This window comes from Larimichthys crocea, chromosome XIII, assembly GCF_000972845.2.
Source record: "Larimichthys crocea isolate SSNF chromosome XIII, L_crocea_2.0, whole genome shotgun sequence".
NCBI lineage: Eukaryota > Metazoa > Chordata > Actinopteri > Sciaenidae > Larimichthys > Larimichthys crocea.
The window spans coordinates 36102341-36126223 of record NC_040023.1 but is presented as its reverse complement, the minus strand read 5'-3'; the positions used below and the strand labels follow the sequence as shown (position 1 = coordinate 36126223).

Sequence of the window (23883 nt, the reverse complement as noted above, 5' to 3'; positions counted from 1 at the left end):
TCTTTATTTCGCCCCTCACTCATTCTTCTGTATTTCCTTTTCCTTCTCCACATCCCCTCTTTCCTCCTCTTTGCCTCACTCTTCCTCCACTTCACGGGGCAGCATCATTTTCTCACACACACGTCTGACTAAAACAGCGATGAGACGTAATGAATCTGAAATTATTCCAATCTTTTCTGATCAGGTTTGACATTAAATTCTCCCGTGGTGATGCGGTTAAAGTCATGTCTGTGTGTGGATTCCAGTTCAACCAGTCTGTTGAAAATCTGAGGACAACCCGCCGTCCTCATCATCGTACATCTCGTAAAGAAACTAGTTTTAAAAATGAAATGATCGCTGTGTTTTAAGATCAGACCCTCAGCAGCGACCCGACCTGATCCTGACCCACAGAGGTCAAAGATCAGTGTTTAACACCACCGCCGATGGTCACCTCAGATTCCCTCGTTTTCCTCTGGATCTCCTGAGATGTGTGATTACACACACACACACACACACACACACACACACACACACACGTAGGTGAAGCAGTGAAGCAGTAGCAGACCAGGAATGTCTGAACAAATTTACCCTCCCGATTTGTTTTTCTCTCGATGTTTTGCTTTTTATATTATTTGCACATGGTAAAGAAAGGGTGGGCACACACACACACACACACACACACACACACTCAAACACAAGCACACACATGCCCCTTCACCATCTCCTTGTGCGGTATTGATCCCCATCTCCACCCCTCTTGACCTCTCAACCCTTCTAAACAGTCAGTACTCGTTTAGCCTGAGCTGTCAAGTGCTTTAACCTGAGGATAGTTGCGACGCTGCACATGCACACACACACACAAACACACACACACACACACACACACACACGCCCAAATGTTTCCAACAGTGTTCAAACCCAGAGAAATCCCATTTTTACTCCCTCCAGTTGCTATAAATTCAAAGAGGAAACACTAGATATGAGAGTAAGGAAGGAAGCCGCCTGTTTAACAATGAAAACAACAACTCCCACGATTCCACAGTACTTCACGAAGTCATCAAACTACCTCTAACCCTCTAACTGTGTGTTTTAGGTCAGCACACTGCCAAATTAAAATGAAATTAAAAACATTGTGCTGCCTCATAAATATGTGCATGCTTTTAAAGGAGAAAATGAAAGTCGAGGGAACAAGGCAGTAAGGAAAGAAGGATGTGAACGCCTGTCTTAAAGCATGCACTTTCGTGCTCATCCTCAGAAATGAACACCGTGTCCACAAGTTGTGGTGAAACACGTGAACACGAGGGCTGACAACAAACAACAAAACTAGCAGAGCTCGTCCACAACTATCTTATTCCATGACGCCAGTGTGATGTTCTCTTCCTACAGTCCTAAAGTTATCGTCCTGTTGGCATGTTTAGTTATGTTAGTCCCAGATTCTCAAGGATCTCAGTATCTTGTGTCATACATACGATGGAGAGAAGGGGAGCAGCAGGAGAAACCTGAGAGAGAGAGAGGAGATAAAAGTGAAGCAGATGGAGGTGGAAAAGGAGAGCAGTGCTCCCTCCTTCTGTGTAGAGGAAACAGAGGGAGGAACATGGGGATAAAAAAAAAGTGTAGAAGCAATGAAAAGGTGAAAAAGTTATAAAAACAGAACTGATGAGGGCGAGAAGAGAGTAGAGATGGAGGAAAAGTCGGGGAAAGAGGAGGGGGAAAAAAGGAGGTAGTGAAATGGACGACGGGGATTTCAGTCTCCTTTTGTGGAGTTTGTTTTCGTTGGCAGTGGTGTTAATAGGTTAATGTGCCTGAGAACGCTGGGACCAGTCTGAACAGTCTCACCGCTCCGGACCTCCAGGTCACGCAGACGGACACGTTACCTGGAAGTCACAGGTTCGACGCCCACAGCAGCCCCTCCCTGAGCTTAAATATACGATGACAAGCTGAAGAGAAAAGAGACAGAGGTGGATAGACGGAGAGAAAGAGAGAGGAGGAGGAGAAGGAGGAGGAGGAGGGATTACTTTGTGTCTTCTCTGGTGTTGTTTGTTGGTCTTAATGGGCCTGGGAACACTTAAAGCACTTAAACCAGTCTGACCAGTTTGACCTCCAGGTCACACGGGTTAAAAGCCTTCTGCTGACAGACAGCATGACAGGGAGGGAGAAGAGAGGAGGAAAAAAAAGGAGAGGAGGAAGGAAAGCAGAAGAGGGAGAAGGATGGAGCGCTGTATCCAGTGGACATCTGAGGTGATTTTTCAAATGTCAGATTTGTCTCTGCACAGATTTTGTCCACAACTCTTTGACTACCAAATAATTTGGGAACTTAACCCCAGGAAGTAACAGCACCGGAAGAGCAATAGTTGCAGCCCGAAACACCTCATAAAAAGGCTTTACAGTTCAGATACATTAAGGTTTAAAGGGCCTGGTAGGTGTATTTTTCACCTTCTGAACACAGAGCCAGACGAGCTGTTACCCCCCTCCTGCTTCCCGTCTCAATGCTAAGCTGCAGATATTCAAGTCTCGGCTCCAGCTACAGATACGAGAGCGGTGGCGATCTCTCGTGTCACTCTTGGCAAATCATTGTCAGAAAATGGGAGATAGGAAAAGACGAAGAGGAAGGCCGAGGGAGGAAGGAACATGAGAGGAGCGAAAGGAGCCAGAGAGGAGAAAAGAACGGAGAGAGGAGGTCACGCTGTCAGGGCGTCTGACAGAGTGTGGAGAAAGTCTCTGTCTGCTTTTTATCGTTTATCTTGTCTTCAGTCTGTGGGAGGGGAGGTGTCGTCGTCTCTCCTTTCATCTCCTCTCATCCATCTCGCCTCCTCCTGCCCTGTCTGAGACTCTCTGAGTGTGTGTGTGTGTGTGTGTGTGCACGGGAGATGCAGGAGGGCGGTGAGGGTCTGAAATATTTTAATACATTTAGAAAAACTCAATATTCTGCATAGAAACAAACACACTTAGCTCCCTTTCATTCATTACACACACACCTTTTCCATTTGGACACACACACACATACTTGGGGTTCAGTCACCTGTAACAGGCCGAGCTCAGGAACATCACGCCCCATTACACCGCCACACCGCCCTGTATGTGTGTGTGTGTGTGTGTGTGACTGCATGAAGCCATTAGCTGTAATATATCCTTTCCTCTCCGTCTGTATTTGATCCCTTGCTTTTCCTCTCCGGCTTGTTTGCTCTCTGTCTCTCTCTCTCTCTGTTGGTTTTGGGGTATTTGAAGGGAAGCTACAAGTCATCGCCCGTCTCTCCTGCTACGTATTTCAGTGTTGTGTGTGTGTTCAGCCGCTTGGATGCGAGTTAAAGTTCTGGTTAGTGTTGTTAATCTTCTGTCCTCACCTAGCCTGGAGATGTTTAGTGTAGTGTGTGTGTGTGTAGCTTTAGGGGTCTGGTTAATATTGGGTTTGCTGTATCCTGTCGTGTCCACACCTCGAAAAATGCTGACTCTTTAGGTTTGTGTGTTTCGTTGGCCGCCCTGTTTCCTTATCCATCGTTCAACGTCTTCATTTTCAAGAGAGCCAGAGTAAAGCCGGAACTTCTGTTTCTCGGAGAAACCCACACTCCAAATTACATTAACATTTGTCATAACACAAATTACTTAAATGATTTAGTACTTCTCTTCCATACAGTCAGTCAGTCGGAGGACTCACTCGCTCAAGGACAGATTTAGACTGAAGGCTGACGTAAAAATCGAAGCAGCGGAGGTCAAAATCATGACTTTCATGCCTCATTACCGCTGCGTGGTATGACTCGATTCACTTGGATCCGTTCTTTTTTTTTGGTTTTCCATTGGTGAAAGTTTGGGATAGTACTTAAAGGTAAAGAGTAAAAACACTGCAGAGTACTCACTGATTGGTCAGGAGGAATCATCTCGAGCCGTGCCATGCAGAGAAAATGAGGCTTACTTCATCTCCTCCTTGAGATTACACTTACACTCTCCAAAATACAACTCATTTGTCTTTCCTGCCTCCTGAATGTCTTTCAAACTCTACACTTACATTTGGTAACACACGCTTTCTTTGAATAATACCAACCATGGTGAGAAAACCCTAGATTCTTCAGAGCTGTCATGAGTTAAGTAGTACTCCTCGTCTGAAACTATGAATAAATGTGTAAAATCTGTCAAGTGCCCCTTTTTAAAATCCAGCGTCAGAACATCACCCTGCTCCACAGCTCGTCTCCTGGTTCACTTCATGTTCTGTCTGGTTTCAGCAGCCTTTCACATATTTTCCTAGTGTAAGTAAGGTAGAAAAAAGAACTGTGTTGTTACCGTAACTTGTGTGCCTTCGTCGAATTTCTTCAAAGTTCTCATTTCATTTAAGAATCTAAGCCAAAAAGTTCTTCTATGATGTCTGTCAAACTAAAATGCAAAATTATAAAACTGCAAACAACAGAAACTAATGAATAAATGAATCAAAATCATTCAGATATTTTTCTCCATGCTAACAGGAGACACATTTCGGTCAGTCCTGGTTGATGGAGGTTAAGTTGCCGATCATGAACTGCTATTTCCTGTCATCTTTCTGTCAGCTGTGCAATAAAGTCATGGACGGGTGGATGGATGGTGTAGACTCTTTGAGTCAGCAGAGAAACAGAACATACAACGGTGTTTGGCTTTGTTAAAGTGACGAGGATTTGTCAAAGTCGAAGCTACTTCTTGTTTCAGATCCGTAAAAGAAACCTTCAGTGAGAGTGACAGAAGTTAGTGGAACAGCTTCCTCGACAGGAAGTGACGTTATTTCACATTTAAATAAACGCATGTTTGTTCCGTCTCTTCAGGTGTCGGTTCCTCCACAGTCGTGGCATTTTCGGCTTTCCTCAACGGCCGTTACCCCCCCGCCGACCTGACCGGAGACATCACCGTATCCTACAGCTCGCCGACAGGTAAACACTTTGTAAACACACACACGGGGGCTTCGTGCAGGTTTCCATGTGTGCTGAGTTTAGTTCCAGTCAAAACTTTTATTTTACCGGGATAAAACATTTTGACAGCTGGGTTTTCCAGACACATCGTGAGTAATGAGTTTCTGTTCAACACAGAATAAATCCATCAAACGTCTCTCAGCACTTGTTTAGCTGTAACGGTGTTGAATGTTCACTTTGTCACCTGTTATTTTTCTTGTAAGAGCTAAGAATCGTGCTGACTGATGATCTTTGGGGGAACTATTTTCATCTGCAATCATTTGTTGTAAACCTGCACGTACATTTGACAACATTGAAAGACAGTGACGTGCTGAAAGCTGGCAGATCTTTACATTAAACAGAGGATGTTCTGTACCGGCATTAATGTACAGTAAGTTACATTATGAATTTAGTTACAGTCTGAACTAACATCCAGTGTTCTGTAAGCGTGCTGAACACCAGCTGCTAACAGAGCACCGACTTGACGTAAGGACATCTGGGCTCTTTCCAGACAAGCCCAGTTCATCCCACTGCTCACTCCAGGCATCTGTTTCCAGGCCCTGCAATATTTCTGGAAGATATTACTTTCCCCTGCAAACCAACAAAACCACTCTTTATTTCAAATGTCACAGACGTCCTTTTTAAAAAAAAAAAAAAAATACTGATTTAAGCATTCGCTCATGAAAAAAATCCTTGTTTTCATGCTATTGTTTCCCTTGGATTACATTTGCTTTGGCAGGCCTCTGTTGATGGAACAGTTCCCCACCCCAGAAGCACATTTAATGTGAAATGTCTGGAAATATCGGGAAGTGTTTCTTTTTTTTTCTTGAGCTTTATTGTGATGCTAAAAATAGGCCCGAAAGTAAAGCAAATTTCAATGGGCCTTGGAAGCCAAGCAGCTGGGGTTGTAGAGTATGTGGGGGCTGATTCCGTGTTTCGGAAGGGACCTGTTGGACTGGAGGTAGAATTGGAAGAGGTTCCTTAAAAGTTGGATGAAGAGGCACGCAGGGATGGAAAAAAAGAGAACCAAGGATAAAGTACGCTTGGAATTGGACAAAGGAAGGAGGTAAGAAGGTGAATTGTGGCCTGGGCGGAGAAGGAGAAAGGAACCAGAAAGAACATTGTTGAGGAAACGCTAATGTTGGTTGATAAGACCTCGTTTGCACTTGGCCTTCCTCCGAAGTACAAGTCCACACCAAACTGGGAAACCATTTCTTTGTAGATCTGGCTTTGCTCACGAGGACATTATCATGCTGAAACAGGAAATTACTTTCTTAAAAATATCAATAGATGTTCCAGCATTTAAGATTTTTCTTTATTGGAACAAAGCAGCCAAGCCTTGACATTGACAAGCAGCCCCAGAACCCCGGTGTATATACACAAATACACAAAGAGTTGGAAGTATAGAGAGTATGGGAGTATACTACACATGGAAAAGTACAAGAACGTCTGTACCACTTCATCCAACACAAACTCTGACCTATGGAGATTTCCCAAAGTACTTACTCTCCTCAAACGTCTCCTCAAAACACATTGGTCTTGGTTTTTTTCTTCGTATGTCTGCAGATGCTCTTCACACTCGTTTAGACAAGAATATTTCGAAGCAGCTCCTAATATATCTGCCACAAGTCAAGAGCTACTGTGCTGAATGAAGTGTGCATGTGCAAGACTTCACAAATCTCAGGTTACCAGTTGGACACGACCACTTGTCACTGCAGTACCGGTGCCGACACTAGAGAAGGCAACACATAAATCAGCAGGTAGATTCATCCATACATATACTAAAGCACCTTGATGTTCAAGTGCACATTCACTGTCAGCTTCAGCAGCCAGGCCGTGTTCAGAGACCAACAACTGCTACACAAAAAAAACCCCAATTCGTTTCTGTTTTCCCGCTCATACACTCTCATCATGTGGAGTCCTGTCTGCTCTAAACTCTGGTGGTGAACTGCAAAGTGGTCATCTTAAGAGCATGTGCACAGATAAGTGTGTGTGTGCGGTTGCAACTCTGTGGTTGTGTGTTCCTGCAGCGCTAATCTCCATTAATGCCTCGTCTCTTCTGCTCCTCTAAATGCTCTCCCGGTATGGGAGGAATGCATCACTTTGTCTCTATCTCTTTCTTTCTTTCTTTCTCCGCTCCTACCCAGGGGTGATGATTACGCCTTAACACCACCCGCCCTTACACAACACCATCCTACCCAGTGGCTACTGCGCCCGTCTTTAAGCCCTACAAAGGCTCTGACATTTAAGAAGACTGTTGACTCCTTAAGCCCCTCAAAGGAGGCTTGACGGCGGCTGTAGTCGTTACAATCTAGAAAGAATTTCATTAGTGCCCCTGTGTGATTTTCCTAACACCCTGACAATGGGATTTACACAAACACTTCACAGGGGTCGAGCGGTCTGCTTGGCATTTACAGTACATTGTTAGCTCATACACAATGGGCATTTTCATCCCAACAGTCAAAGATAAGTCGTGGCTGTGCGGATAATTTCCATAAAACACCAGCCAGCCATGATTCATTGGTTGCTAAGCCAGTTCGTGTGGAAACTTAGGGAGCTCGTTGGCAGCCTTCATTGTTTTCTGCTGTTTTATTGAGCTTGCCAGAGTGACCGGCATCTCCATATGTTGATGTCTCCAGGAGGCTGCAGTGTTTCGTTAGGTCCGTGCATGTTTAAGTACCAGGTCTGAAATCCATAAACCAAAAAAAACGTATGTAGGCCAGCTGATGTTGGCGGTGTTGCCCCTGCCAAGCAGATCATGTTCGTTTACTCTGTATAACAAAAGCTTACTTACAGCTTTGTTGGAAAGTTAGACCACTGGCCAAAGAACAAGTGGTTTGCTTTTTCTTTAAGATAAGAAGAGGAGGATGAGACACCCAGTAAAAGGAAGACTGGAAACCAGCAACGCTGCTGTAACCACTTGGCTATCAAGATATCTGATTTTTTTAATATGATCTTATTAACTCCTGCACTTATTTTGATGCAGATCTGTCTGCAAATGCACATTCACTTAAGTTACAGTGAAAGTTTGCGTTTTTGAATTTGAACTTTAACTGAAGGCTTTTGGCAAGTGAATAACAGATCCCTTTAAGTTCGCTGGTTTGTTGATAAGGCAGCTTGCATCTTGGACTTTACTCCAAGCTGACTTCATCTTTTTTGAGTTTCATCTTTATTGAGTCTGCTGAAAGTCTCTTACCAGCTGTCGTTGTTGGACACGCTAATACTTTGCACACAAGAAAAGTATAAATATGTAAAAGAAGGAAAAATTAAATTAGAGAATGAAACAGCACATCAAGAGACAGACCAAACAAAAGTGCACAAAAACAAAGAGCGGGAAGGAATCGCAAGGCTTATCTTTAGAGTTGGTTTTTAAAGAGCTTCTAAAAAACAGTCCAAAGATTCAGTAAATCTAAGTGATGACTTCATTTTTTCTATGTTTTTTTGGCTGATAATGTTTCTGCTGAAGAAAACAGGACTGGACAAGCTTAGTCATCCAATTAGTCAGATATTTTAAAAGACATTCTTTACCGGGGTCGAGTTGATTGGACGATACCACAGGGAGATCAGAGGTTTAGCTCGAGAACAGAACAGCTTCGAGTGGACTGTTCAGTGCTTCGGATTCAAACCTGGAACTGTGTTTACGTTCACTGTTACCTGTAATTGTAGAAAAGCGGAGGATATCAGTCAGTTAAGTTTGAAAATCCAACACTGATTTGCTTGACCTTTCGACCTGAGTCTTAATTTTACAGTTCAGTGTTACTTCGCTGCTCTTTCTAAGCTTTAGTTTGGCAGATTGCTAACAATCTGTTCCCCTCCACATGAAAGTATTAGTAAGTAAAACTGCAGACATACACAAGCCTTCCATAAATATCTAATATTTCCAGTTGTGTTGTCCAAGCAGCGCACCATGACCGCAACAAGCATGTGGAAACCCAAGTTTACTAGCTTGATGCTTACATATAACCTGATTTTCCCATAGACGATCCAACAAACATTACTACATTTGTACTTCTACACATTTATATTGAGGACTTCATACTTACTCACAGGTATATGGTTTCAAAAGGGCTGTAAAAATCTGGCAATTAGCTGAATGCTGCTTCTAACTCGCTCTGCAGGGGTTTGAAAAATGAAAGACGTTGTCAACTGACGGAGAAAAGTAAAACTCCGACCTCAGTTTGGTTTGAAAATCTAATTACACTGAAAACAGTGGTCCATGTGAAGCTGAGGTTTCTGAGGATCTAAAATATTAGTCACAGCATCAAACTACTACTACACCCTCTCACTTGATAGAATAAATTCTTGGAGCCATGAAACTTCCAATCGGCTTATGGATGCAGAGCTTCACTCCTTTTCAGTCAGTCAGCCTCGTTTCTCGGCCGTTACAGGGAGATTTTTTAGAACAGGAGAGATTGATTGAATGCCGGCTGGCTGCAGGCCAGGAGCAGCTACCGTGTGAGCGCTGCGAGTGCCTCCTTGCTCCATTTGACACATCCTTTACGATTAACTGGAGCTTTCACTCAACGTTGATGCTTTTAGTTCTTTCTCGCTTTACGTTTTTTGACTTTCCCTCCCTTCCTCTTCGTGTTGTTCTTGCCTCTCTTTTTTCAAATAGAACTTTCTCCCCCCTCCACAAGTTCTGCCTTTTCTCTCTTTTCTTTGGCAGTGCAGGGCAGTAAGAAGAGGTCGAGACAAAGTAATGACAGAAACCAATGCGTATTTTACACGAATATATCTGGAGGATTTGTTGGTATGTTGTTAATCGTGTATTCATCTGGAGGTGGATCACCCCCAAGGTGTCTTTTTGATACACATTTTTTACATTACTTTAGTTTTGGTTTGAAAATTGCTTGAATGTTATCCCATATGACGAGTTATGATATAAATCTGAGAGCAAATTCTTACACAGCCACCTAGAAGGCTGTTTTAATTAGTCTAGGAACTACAAGAAATCAGTTAGGCCTCAAAAGTTCATCAACTTAGGAGGCAGTTAGCGATGCTGTATTTGGATTTAACGAATTGAATCAAGCATGAGTCATATATTCTTATGTTCTCTGTATTGTTAATTAAATAAAAAGTTATATACTTGATATGGAATTATAATTAAACACTTGGAATATTCAAATGCAAGACAGACACATGACGAGAGCTTGAGCGTTATTGCAGGGAAGTGAGACGGCAGTAAGGAAGCGTGACTTTCATCGACTTTAATAACATGTGAACTTTCTGACTCAGCACCTCGGCGACTTTTTCATTGGCCCACGCAACCTGCCATCTGCTTCTCATTCACCTTCGCAGGAAATCCTCTCCGACCAATCAAAATCGGAGCTTAATCTGCCAGACTTCTATCGGCACGGCGTAAAGGTTAGAGAAGCTGAAGGCTAACTGTTTAAAATCCCAGAGCAGCTGGGGAAACCTGGCAGCGGAGAGCTGGGATAAAAGATGCTCTCCCATCTTAGAAGTGTTTCGCAACCTGAGTCTTATTTTCATGATTCAGTGTCATTTCTCTGCCCTTTGTAAACCTCGCTGCTTAGTTTGGCAGCTCGCTAACAGCGCTCCAAATGAGAGACAGTAACAACAGCAAAGAATCCAGTTTCTTTTCTTCTTTTAAATGAGTTAAACTCTTGATACTGATATTTTAATAAGAATAGATGTTCTTTTTTCCAGTTTCTGTCAGACCAATTTTCATACTAACCCCCTGACGAGCAGCTATTTCATTTTGGATGCGGACATCTTATCATATTCAGGATCGTTTTGGCTCAGTCGGGAGGCTGCGCTCTCCTCCAGCGGTACTTTCCAAGTATGTGGGAAGGCGAACAAAGCACTTTCAGAGCGTTCTTTTTTCTTTCTTTTTTTTTTAAAACGTTTGTGTATATCCATATGCAGGGAGATGGAGGTTTTCCCAGGGAATCCCCTCCTCTTCAAACAGAAGAGTCCAGTTGTGCGTGCAGTCCCGTGCTGCTTCGTTACCGGTCTGCACCGACTAAAACGACACAGGAGTGATGCTTCTTTCTGTTTCTGTGACTTCTTTTCTAACCTTTGACTTCTCCTCTTCCTCCTCCTCCTCTCTGCAGAGCTTAACCCAAAAGGTAAGTGTTTGGTTTGTAGCACTGCATAGAATAGAGCGAGTAGAAACACACACACACACACACACACATTTTATTATAAAGACAAACATATACTTTAGACGCATACACACATACATGCCGTATATTTGCTGCACATTTCAAAATTCTCTTACACACACATAATCACACATATAATCAAAATTACACTATATGCATTCCAAAACACACACACACACACATAACTGTATATACAGGAAGAGACTGCTGCCTACTGTTTATGTTCCTGTAACGTGATACTTGGCAGGAGTCTGTATACACACACACACACACACACACACACACACACACACACTCGCACACACACACTTCCTCACTGTATGGAATAAGTAAATATCCATTTGTATCCTTTTATACTCTGCACAGTTTACACAGAAATATCATCTGTTTCACATACACACACACACACATACACAGGCGTACGGAAACGCATTGACCCAATGCAGAAAGAGACACAAACACACACACACGCACACACACACACACACACACACACACACACACACGTGTGTTCCAGCAGTAGTGTTCCTAGTCGTCAGCCAGTGTTTGTTTTAGTCCGTCTGAGTTTGTGTGCTTTGATACAGAATAGGATGTCCTGTAATCTATAGTGGGCTTAGAGGCCCTGCTGTAGCACACACAAACACACACACACACACACACACACACACACACACACTCACACACACTCGTACGGAAGTGTGCTTTCTTTCTCTCAGTCTGAACTGCAAATTGTCCTCATATGCAGCTATTTTACATCAGCCAAATACATTTATGGGGAAATGTAAACTGCCAAAACTGAATGTTTTCATTCAGCGTATCAGACAGAAAGATAAAAACTGCAGAGGAGCCTTTGGGACCGCTGAAGAACAGCAGGAGGAGTGTGTAGAAAGTCGTTGGTTTTAATGAAAATGAGCCATGGTGAAGGAATGGATGGTTGTGAAAGAGACTTGAGCAAACAACATGAAACAACTGAGTTTGTAAGACCAAAGAAGAAAGTGTTATTAACCATCCAGCCAAATTTGAATGATTTAAAAATATCAACAAGTTTCAAAAAAAAGTGTCAAAATCAGGTAAAAATGAATTCTCAGCTCCAGGACTGTGGGGGCGTGTCCACCGGTCCTCTGAGTTTTGAAAATGACATGACTAACTTTGAAACTCTGAGCTGAGATGAATTCATCTCTATCTCTCTGCTCAGGGTGGCCTCAGCGTGTCATCGAGCCACCCTTTAAGGACCGCCCACAAAATCCTGAGACACACGGCACAAAACTGTTTGAACCTCTAACTCCACATTTCAGTCGTATATCGTTCATTTTCCAACATATTTAATGTGTTTTGAAAGAAAAAAATCTTCTGGATGATGTTTTTTTTTTTTTAATAATTAGTATCAACAAAACATTTGGCTTCAACAAACCAGGAAGCATAACTCAGTCCACACTTGTCTATGTGGTGCCCACATGTGTAAAATCACACGCTTACATCTGACACACAATAAAATAAATGCATATCTATGTAAAGAAAACTAAATTTACAAACCCTGTAGGCAGGGTGCTTGATGATCCCTTGTTAGGGCAGCAGCCACTTTAATTTAATTATTATATAATTAGAATATTAATTTATTCATATATAATGCTTGAAGTTATACATGAAGCAAAAGGTTTTGCATGCACCTGGTTTATTTAACCTCAAGCCCTAAACTATGAAGACTGCTGATTCACATCATTGTATTACAAAAAGCTGTCTAACAGTTGCATGTTTTGTTTGACTGTACAAATTATTGCATCAAAAATCAATGCACAAACATTTTGATGTGATTATAAACCTTCAGCATCAACGAGGCGATCTTACTGAGGCTTGTTTTAAGAAAGGATCTCGGCCATTATTACATAATAGAAATGTCAGATCACCGACATGCTTTAAGACTGAGACGTGAGCCGTCGTCGTCTTACGTCGTAGGATAACATTTATCCATTATCAGCCGTCCGTAAATCCACACCTGGACTTTCTGGCTCTCAGAGGGGCTGTTTAATGCAAATCACTAACACAGAATATCTGCACATGAACATGATTTGTTGAAGGCTGGACTGTGCTGTGACTGTGTATCACAGAGGAAATCATAAAGAAAAAAAAAAGACACACACGTACAAAGAATGAACTCATGTGTGTTGCATGCACACACACACACACACGCACATCTTTGATACACACATATTGGATCTTTCACATACGTACACTCACACACATGGCTGACATCACTGCAGCTGTGGTAAGAACCTGATCCTGTACAGTGGTCCTCTACTCAAATAAACTCTGTGGTCTCTCCCCCTTCAAACACACACACACACACACACACACACACACACACACACACACACACACACACACACACACACACAGATTCCAGATAATTGGAATCAGAGTCCTCCTGAGACAGCAGTACAGTGGAGGTACAGCAGCCTTAACAAGTAGCAGCAGTGGTGCTCAATTGTGATTTAAAGTATGTTTAACAGTTGACAAAGCTTTAATTTCCCACATCACCAGAAGTGCAAGCAATTATCAGGAGTTACGTCTGGGGTCACATGTCACAGTTTGTGATTTATCTTTGGATTCAGGTGTAGCTGCACTCGTACAGGTCACTGATGACGAAAGTTCAGGACAGGCAGTGAATGAAAAGAAGAATCTGTAAGACAAACAAAGTAACCTCAGTTTACTGTAACTGTGTTTAGTCAGTTACTCATTCTCTGGCTCCGGCCTCACCGAGACATCTCCTCACACACCACCTTGTCTTTTCACCGTGTCTTCATGTCATCAAACTCTAAATGAAAACGGTGATATTTGACGCCGGCAAGCGATGCAACGTTTTATTTATCGCCCGGCAACGTCAGCAAATGGTGATCCAGCATTTGGACTCGGCCTCCGTGTAAATGACGTGACTCGGGATAAGACTTTTAGCAGATACTCAATTCTCAGCTGGAAATTGTAACAGTATGTGTCCATGAAGCCTGTTGCTGTTCACACTGATCACAAAACAAAATGAGTCACAGATGAGAGGAATAAAATTACAGCAGAGAGCCGTGTGTCTCAGCCTGGATCGTATTTTGTTTTCTTACTGGTACCTGTAGGAACATTTCCACAGCAGCAAAGCCTCTCAGTCTGAACACACATAATCACAAACATGCAAAAAAAAGTTTTTCTATGACGAACATGTGACGACACGGACATAAAAACAAAAATCCTTTAACAGGTAACAGTCATTCAAAGCGTGCATGATATTTAGAGGTGTAGTTGGCCAATCTGCACGACCCAACCCGACAATCAATCCACCAACTTTATACATAATAGCATGAGTAGCATCTCCAAGAGGCTGATCCTGCTGCTGGGAGCAGCTAGAAGCTGGCAGAGCACCCTCTTTTCTTTTCTCCTATTCCCACAGTACGACAGCAGTGGGAAGATCTCGTTTAAATTAATAGATAAATTGTTCCAAATGTGTTCTTTGTTGTCGGATAGCAGTTAAACAAAAGCACGGCTCTTGTGTCTCTCACCAACACTGAAGAAAACATTTAAAAAAAGTTGATCCAAATGACTTTTAATCAAGTTAAACTGGACTAAAACTCTGAAGGATGATAACTTGATTTAGACGTGCATTTCTTTTTCTTATCTTATTTTCTGAGACCTCATTGAATTGATTTAAAATCTCGACTTTCACCTTCTCGGTCTCTTGGCTCTCTTTTAAAAAAGAAAAAGAAGAAATTTGAGGCCAGTTGTAATTAAAGTATTTACTGCTTTCTGCCTTTCCTTGATAAAACATTCAGCGATCCCTGAGGGTCAATTTTAGTGACAATTAGTAATACAATACAGCAAAGAAAAGAAGTTAAGATCATTGCAGCAGGGATCTCATATCTGCTAACACAGCACAGACAGGTCAGTTTGGGTTGAAGATGGTTGGATAATTCAACACAGTTATGTAAAACGTGTCACGGTTATTGAACATAATTCAGCTGCGTGGAGGGCTGTAACAGTCTCACAGATTGTTGAAAATTATGTTTTGTGAAATTGTAGTAACACACTCACTCTCACACACACACAGTGGTCGTGCAGGTAAATGTCTGTAATGAGGGTGTAACTTGGTGACGACAGCCTGGGAATGTACAGAGGTGGAACAAGACCAGATTTACAACCACACACACACACAGCGGTGACTAGTAAATGGCGATGCTGAAAAATGTTTCCCCTGGTCTTTTCCAGCCTTACACGACCTCCACTCCCCTCCTCTTCCTCCATTTCACACTCTCCATCCTTTCTCCACACACTCTTTAAATTTTCTTTATCTCATCTTTATTTTCTCTGTTTTCTTTCCCCTCTCGGTGTCCCTGACTTTTTTTTATTAAACTGCTTATATTTCCTCTCGTATCGTTAACGCCAGATAAAGAGTTTATTGTTTTAGTGATTCAGCAACTTGTGTTTTCAGATGTCTCACAGCGTCACCCGTAGTTCTTGCATAGGAGTGAGATGAATGCCTTAAGGTGGGGACGGTGAAGTTGCTCAGCTTCAGTGCATCCTCACTTTGTGTTATTGTATCAGTACATGGGTAAACATGAGTGTTAGAGTTGATACAGATACTAAGAGAATGGCTGCACCTCAAGTTTGTTTAAAGCATTTCTAACGATCAATCAGTATCAAAGTTAATAGAATGAGACGTTTAGTTTAGATAATTAAAGATAAATAATAAAATATGATACAAACAAATACAAATAAAATACGTAAAAGGCAGACTAAATAAGTTTTTAATCAGTAATATATGTAAATATTTATATTCTGCTTCGTGGAACAGAGCTGCATGATCTGAGTCGTCTTCTTGGTTCATGGACCAAAAAGTCTAAATATTTTTCCACAAGCAGTGATTAAAATCCCCAAATCTCCTGTATGTATGTGGTGAAGAGGTGACATTGCTTACGTGATAAGAGACTGAACTATCTCTTTGACAACTAGCTCTATATTAAAGGTATTAGATGTGCATCGAGTTCATTCATAATGATAAAAACCTGCAGTTTCACTTGAAGTCGATTCACTGTGGTTATTTATGGAGGAGAAATAAGATGAATCAATCATTTAATAGAAACGTAAAACCTTCCCATGGAAGTATAGCGTCCACTGTGCCAAGTATCACTTTGACTGGAGGGCCTTCTAAAGAACCGTACCTGTTTCAGCCTATTTATCCACTCACTGCATACCACATACAGTATCCTTTACCTTATAGTGTTGACCATTTTCCAAAGCATACCACAGTGTTTTTTTCCCCTTCCTTTTCAGCCAAGCAGTGGTTTCATTCATTTCAGTATGAAATTCAACTTGGAGAGACTTGAAACCTGCTCGAGTCGGGCAATCCATCACGGTGCACATCATGTCTGCTCTGATTATTGTCAAGATGACTTTAAAACGCGGTGGTGCAGCTTGAGAAATGGCCATCAGAAATGCGAAGAATGTAGCAAACCAGGCAGAAACCCAAAAGAATGACCCACTTTTTGACTTAAAAACTCTAAAACTGCTCAAAACATGGTCGTATATTATTGAGAAAATCTGAACCTGATGTTTCATTGTCAGTTGATTGGCAAGTTTTCTTTTTTTTTGCCAGAACGTTCGTGCTGCATGCACCCGCTGGTGGGAGAACTTCATAATCAAAGACTTCTGAGTCAGCTGCATGTTGAGTAATAAAAGCATTACCAGTAATAGTGTTTGTTTTCCTTCGTGGAGAACTATGAGCATGTCGTTAAGTGCTTTTACATTGTTGTGTTCGTTGTATATTATTGGCTGCTGAACTTTTCAATCACCCAGAACGAAGGGTCAGCGAGGAATTAAGCGAGAGTGGAGAGAAGAAAGTGGACCACACTCTTTCTTCCTCTCTAGAACTCCATCCATCTCCTTTCCCCCTCCTCGCCTTTCCTCTGTTTTCTCCTGTTTTCGTTGGCGTCGCGTCTCCCCTTCTTCTCCCTCTGCCACAGTTCATGTATTCAAAGCAAATTGAATTATTCACATAATCACGTAATAATTGCATGAATGGAATGAAAAGGTGCACAGTAGTTGCAGGTAATTATTGCTATCTGAAATAACCTGGAACATTCCGTAATTAAAGCGTCCCTCCCTCCCACCACGGCTGTCATTTCTCATATTATTCCTCTTTCGGTCTCTCTCTCACGCTGTTTTATTTCCACTCATTTTTCTGCCCGACTCGGGTTTTCTCCCTCTCCTGTCGTTAGCTCTCCTCCTCCACCTCTCCCCTGGTTCCTTCGCTCCATCTCTTCTTAACAACTCTTTTCCTCCATCAGTCCTTTCCCTCGCTCTGTTATTCTAGCTAAGTGTAGATTTCTGCCAAACTCAGCACTGCTTAAGCTCAGGACATCGTTATAGTTGGCCTTAATTCTCCTCCTCTCCTCTTTTTTTTCTTCTTCTTCTTCTTCTCAAAATTTCCCCCCACTTTTCACAAAACTTCCTTTTCTGCTCTTCGACAAACACCCTTCCAAATCTGGTGTTGATGTTGAGTCTCTCGGTCTCTTAGCTTTCAGATACTCGTGTAATCTGAATACCTGCAGTGTTGACTGTGTTAACAAATGTTAACCTGACTGCTGTTTGGAGAGAAAGCCTAAAAAGCGACGGGCCGACCTCGTTTTATTCGCCGTAGGGGAGTTTGGCAGAGAAGGGCAAGCGAGCTGTGAAAGAAAGGTTGGAGAGTAGTGTGAAATAATGCAGAATTAATCAATCAGTATTGTTGTAGTTGTACACTGTAAGTCATATTTTCTATTAGAGAGTGTTCAGTAAAACACTGGAATATTTAATGGCATATTTTACGGCCTTTTACTGTCATGGTTTAACAAATCAAATGTCAACCTTAAACATGAAACTAACAGTATAAACATTCACCGTAATATTAGAAGACGTTATACCGTATTTATTACGGTAAAACTCTGGAAACCACAGCTGCCAGTTTTTTTTTATTCACAGTAAAATACAGACCTTTTATTTATACGAAAATTAAGAGAATTTATACAGAATAAAGTAATATTTTATATTAGAGACTGTTAATTGTACAGTAAAACACTGTAATGTGTCATGGTTTGACTGTTTTTCACCGTAAAATCTAAAGACATTATAAAATATGGAATAAAACGGCAACCTTAAACGTGAAATCAACAGTACTAGAATCTATTTACCATAATATATATATATATATATTATATATATAATATATATATATATATATATATCTATATATATATATATATAATAATAATATATAGATATATATATAAAAGAAATACACTTGCGAACTACAATCTCAATAATAAACACATAGTTAAATTAATACCTCTCTGACAGTGTCTATGTCTTTGTATGTCATGTATGTATTGGCTCACACAGATTGTACAAGTGTACCTAATGAAGTGGCCACAAGTGCCGGCAGCTCAGTGGCTTCGCTCCAAAATGGAAACGGACTAAATTGAGGAGAAGAAAATGCAACTTAAAAAAGAAACATGGTTATAAAAATAGGTTTTAAACTTGGTGTATTTTCTTTTTCTCAGGGGTTCCCAGGGTTCTTCAGTCCAGGTTCTGTCTTCCTCTGGCGCTGGTATGCGTTCCTTCCTCGCCAGCCAAAACCACCAAGTTTAAGATCACCGTGGACACCAACCAAGCACCAGTCGACCTCAACTCCATCTTCCCAGGTGAAACACACACACACACACACATTGTACAAACACTTACACGTGCTGATGGTTTTCTCAGTTTCCCAAACAATCACGGCTCTGAATTTGAATATCACGTTTTCTGTAAATTCACAACACGTTGTTTTATTTAAGAGAGTGGAGACAGCTGTGCGATGTTGGCAGTGTTTTTGTAAACCGATGTGCGAACGCACACCTCTGATCCAAGTTACTGCTGCCAGCGCAGAAGGTGAACCTGCAGGTAGTGCAAGATGAGACAGCACTGTAAAATAACAACATATATTAATTTCACACCATTCCATCCATAAATGTCACAGGACAAGCAGTTCTTTTATTTAACAAACCTTTAAAGGACATACGTGTAAGAGTTAGGAGGATCTATTGAAAGAAAAGGAATCTAAGTATGTTTTTCATTAGTGTAAACTCACAGGAAAATAAGAATAATTGTGTTTTATTACCTAAGAATGAATCTTTTTATCTTCAGAGGGAATGGGCCCAGAGCAGACTAACAAAATTCTGAATCCAGTGTTTCACACAGGATTATGCAAGCCTGTGGTGGGTTGACCTCAGACCCTCTAGGGGAGATAAATCGAGAGCAAAGTTTAGCAAAGCCGCCGCAATCTAGGTAATTAATGGGAAACATATATAGTTGGTTGTGATCTGCAACCTCACCACTAGATGGCACAAAATCTTACACACTGGACCTTTAAAGTTCAAAAGTTTCCACATCAGTAATTGAACCCATGCAATGTGAGTGAAACTGCAGGTCACAGCATACACAAACATTATTAAAGATACAGCAGCGTCTTCAGCCCGATCGCCAGCTGCTGGCCACCGCGAGCATGAACAGAACGAGCGAGACGTGTAGCGGTGCATGTGTATACATTTATACGAGCACTCGACTGTTATGTATCTGTGAGTGTGGTTGTGTATTTATACGAGTGTGTTTATGAATGTTTATTTGTGATTCTGTGTTAGTGTTAGTGTGTGTGTGTGTGTGTTTCAGTCCTGGGAATCTCTGCTCTGTTTCTCAGTTATCTAACAATCTGCTACAATCAGCAGCTCTGACGTCTAAACACACACTCGCACACTGAGTGTGTTCTTTTTGTGTAAGCTCATGCCTGCTGTTATTGTGCGTCTTTGTGAGCAGTGTGACGGTATCTTGTTCACCTTTTGTTGGCGTCTTGCATCATGATAGGCCGTCCTATCTGTCTCATCACGCCGCTGTCTGTCTTTCTGTCTCCGTCTGTCTCTCTCTCTGCAGAGTTTTCAGCAAAGTCAGAAGATAAGGACGGGAATAGTTTGGCTTTCCAGTTCCTGTCAGGAGCCAAGGTTACCGTGCTGGCCTCCAAGACCTCCCGTGAGTCGAACAGCACTAAATGATGAACAGGATTTTCATAAGACACTGGTTTACCTCAGTGAAAACCGGTTTAGACGTAAACATGGGAACTGTCTGTCGCTAATTCGACACTGGTGTTCAGGGCTTTAAATATCTAACCAGATGTCATTTGCAAATGGTATCTGTATCTCTTGATGTCTTTTGATCCCTCTCAATTACGTTCTAAAGGTTTTGTCCGTTTTGATTTCTGGACAGCTTTTGATCTCTCTTTTTATACCTCCTGAACCTTTTGCAGCGCCGTTATTAATAAACAACTTCATCCAATCTCTGTAATCATTGGCTGTCGTCTGACGACGGTTTAGCCTCTGGGAGCAACGGCCAATGTTCTTCCAGCGTAGCCAGCAGAGGACTTCCTCTTCCATGCGCCAGTCATTGTTTACAGTCCAATGAGCAACTTGAGACGCAAGAATGGAGTTGGAGATGAGAAAAAGTGAAATCAGGCGATAGCCGACGGGTTTTGAGATTGCAGTTCGTCAATCTGTTGCCAGCACGCAACCAAAGCCTGCTCAAACGTAACTGGTCAACGAAATCAATCTTTCTGAAACCAAGTTCTCCTTGTCCTTGCCTTTAGATTCTGCTTTTATTTGCAGATATCATTGAACACATTTTGATAGTTCAGACAGTGCAACTACATTTGATATCCCTTGATACCTTTTAATAACTGATGATGCCCTTTAATACTCCTGGACACCTTTCTGTAGCTCTTTTGGACACCTCCTATTTCTCTTATCACTATTTTAAACCTCATGAAACTGTTTGCCTTTTCTTCTTGGATCTTTGGATCTAGCCAAATTACACCTGTTGACACCTGTTCAAAATCTCTTGATACGTTTCATTAAGGGTGAAAACCTTGAACTTTAAACCTTGATACCTTAAAGCAGTTGACACTTCTTCCATCTCTTATGAACCTTTTCATTTTCTCTCCTGGAGCCACAGATATCTTTTGCAACTGTCATACCTTACCGCCTTTTTAATACTGATTGTTTCTTTGACTTATGTCTTTACATATCTTTTTTAAACCCAGCCCCTGTGTAAGTCTGTCTGTCTGTTTGTCTGATTGTCTGTCAGAGCGTTACCGTATTCAGAGCGACAGTTTTGAGGACATGTGGTTGGTGGTGAAGGAGTTGGTCCAGAGATTCGACCGACATTTCACCAAACTGGGCGTCAAAGACTTCAAGAAAAGCTTCAGCGGACCGCTGCCGCTGCAGGAGTACTTCCTGTCCGTAGACCACCACTTCCAGGTACACACACACACACACACACACGCGATAAATTAACTTGACTGCAAAGAGTCAACTTGATGCCTCAGTTCAGAAAGTAAGTGAATTAAAGTAAATGTCTCCTGTTGGTGTGTGTGTGTGTTGGTGTGTGTTAGCTGCGCGTCAGTGCTCAGCAGTACCAGGATCTGCTTTCAGAGCGGGCCGTCCAGTTCAGAGCCATCCAGCGGCGCCTGCTGACTCGATTCAAAGACAAAACACCGGCACCCCTGCAGAACCTGGACACGCTGCTGGACGCCACTTACAGCCAGGTCAGACATGCACACACACACACACACACACACATAACACACTCTGCTGATTCTGCTGCTGACAGACTGTGGCGGGTGACGTCGCTGGGGGTGAAGAAACAATCAGACTTTGTCGATCGCTACTGCAACCTGCAAAAAATGTGTGTTTTCTCGTTGTCTGACTGTCGGAGGTAAAGTTTTCACCGTCGAGAGTAAGACGCTCTCACACACACATAACATGCACACACACAGCGGTGACGTGTTCGTGTAGATTTACAGTGTGAGAGTTGTGTTTCGCTGATTTATGGACTTCCTCTCCTTAGGTGATTAGCTGTGAGCTTACACCCAGATGGACACACACTCACACACATGCACACACACACATATACATATATATGCACACACAAAAGGTCACATCAGTTCAAACAGATGCAATCTGTCACAGATACTCTTGTACCTGCACGCCCATGTGCGGACCCTCTCGCTCTCTGTTACATAGAGTGTGTTACACATATGTGTGTGTGTGTGTGTGTGTGTGTGTGTGTGTGTGTGTGCTGCAGAGCTGATTTTAAAACAGCAGCCGTTAAGCTTTTGTCCCGGCCTTTGTTAAAGTTTGACGTACGGCAGAGTGGAACCACGTTCAGTGTCTCTGCAGTGTGTGTGTGTGTGTGTGTGTGTGTGTGTGTGTGTGAAACAAAGTGATGGTTCCTTGCCCCCGCTGTTTACTCTAGAGGCCGCCTTGGCAGTCGTCAGCTCCGCCGTCCATTAGCTTCTCGTTAGCGTGGCGAGGGCGCCGTGACATCATCTCTTCATTAGCCGTTGAAGCTGTCAGTACGTCACCGCTTGGCTCTCCGTGATCAGAGCCACTCTCGGTCCTCTCTAACAATACATTAATTTAATACACATTCACTCTCAGAGTCCAGAAACATTGTTGGAACTTAATGAGAGGAAATTAATGAGCTTGTTGAAGTTCTTAATGCCGTTCTAACTCAAATAAACATCGTTCACCTCGGGTTGGCTTGGTCGTCGCCGCGACAAGTTATCAGGGAGTTCTTAACTTGTCCGCCTTTATGAATGTTAATGTCCTCTCTTTGTTTAAAGTCTGCCGCCTTAACTGTTTAATCAGCGGCGTTTATTGCACACATGCTTCATCAGCAGTGATAAAATAAATCAACTAGTAATTTGATTTCACTGTCGTGGTAGTAGCATGTATTGAGATCCCTTTTTTTTGTGAATCTATTATTAAATGGGGCCAATTTCCACCCACCACTCAGCACCTGTCTCACCTGACCTCTAAAGAGGCAGAGAGACAATGGTAAGCTACAACATCACTGCCCCTGCTCAGCTGTTTACTCAAAATAGCACGTACCCCCCATGTGACCACAGCTTGACTTTGGTAGCAGTTAGTGACACATCTGACACTATACATAAGACACTATAAGAACCAAACGGAACAAAACAAGGAGCTACTGATGTTTAAATGAGTCCAGGTTCAACACACAGTTTAATACACTGTCCCTTATAAGAATATAATGAACACCTGCCAGTCAATCAAACCACATGACGATTAATCATTGGTACAAACATCATTGGACAAACTGATCATCACCTGTATCCAAAAGTTTTAGGTCAGTCGCTTGAGAGTGACGTGCAGGAGATGAATGAATTATAGACAATGACTGATAACCCTCAAGTCTTTTGGTCTTTTGGTTTGTTTTCTGTCTGTGTCTGTTTGTTAACTTTAATAAGCTGAAACCAGCTGAGATGGTTTGTTACCCAGAACCATGGAGGAAGTCGTCTTTGGTAACTGTTTGGTAGCTGATTAGATGAGCCAATCAGCTGCTTTTGCACCATAGACCGGTTTCATGTAAGACAATATATTTATGGTCCGTCGTTCAAAATGTCAGGGACAAATATGATGAAATAAAATGATACGACTCACCATGACGCTGAATTAGCCTTCCCATCTCGGGGTATGACACCCAAACTGTGTTTCTTATGTCCAGATTACTCAAAAAAAGTTCTCTAAAGACATTTTACTTGCTCCTGGGCTTCATTTTCAGGGAAACGTATCAGTACTAGTCCGTGGCCCGCTGGTTGTGGACCGCTGGGATGAGCCATCTGTCTGTCAACAAACGCAGCCAGACGAAGATCTTCTTAGATGAAGAAATGCTGTCCAGTTCTGACATTTCTGATCTACATTAACGTCTCTCAGGCTCATGCGCATCATCGTCACTGTGGTTCCATTTCATGATCT

General features: G+C 42.1%; 1 protein-coding gene across 3 annotated transcripts in view; it reads left to right on the top strand.

Annotated features, from left to right (window-relative positions):
• The window catches only part of bbs9 (Bardet-Biedl syndrome 9), a 177430-nt gene that overhangs the window by 42194 nt on the left and 111353 nt on the right, over nucleotides 1-23883 (top strand). For 2 of the 3 annotated variants that reach the window (XR_003463585.1, XM_027286874.1), the window contains exons 14-19: nucleotides 4761-4865; nucleotides 10958-10972; nucleotides 18580-18720; nucleotides 19985-20080; nucleotides 21188-21360; nucleotides 21495-21647. Coding sequence is in view for 2 of the 3 variants with exons in the window: in XM_027286874.1 (XP_027142675.1) it covers nucleotides 4761-4865; nucleotides 10958-10972; nucleotides 18580-18720; nucleotides 19985-20080; nucleotides 21188-21360; nucleotides 21495-21647 (683 nt within the window). In the remaining variant the exon portion in view is untranslated. The remainder of the gene's footprint in view (nucleotides 1-4760; nucleotides 4866-10957; nucleotides 10973-18579; nucleotides 18721-19984; nucleotides 20081-21187; nucleotides 21361-21494; nucleotides 21648-23883) is intronic. The other variant, XM_027286875.1, reaches the window with a different exon arrangement.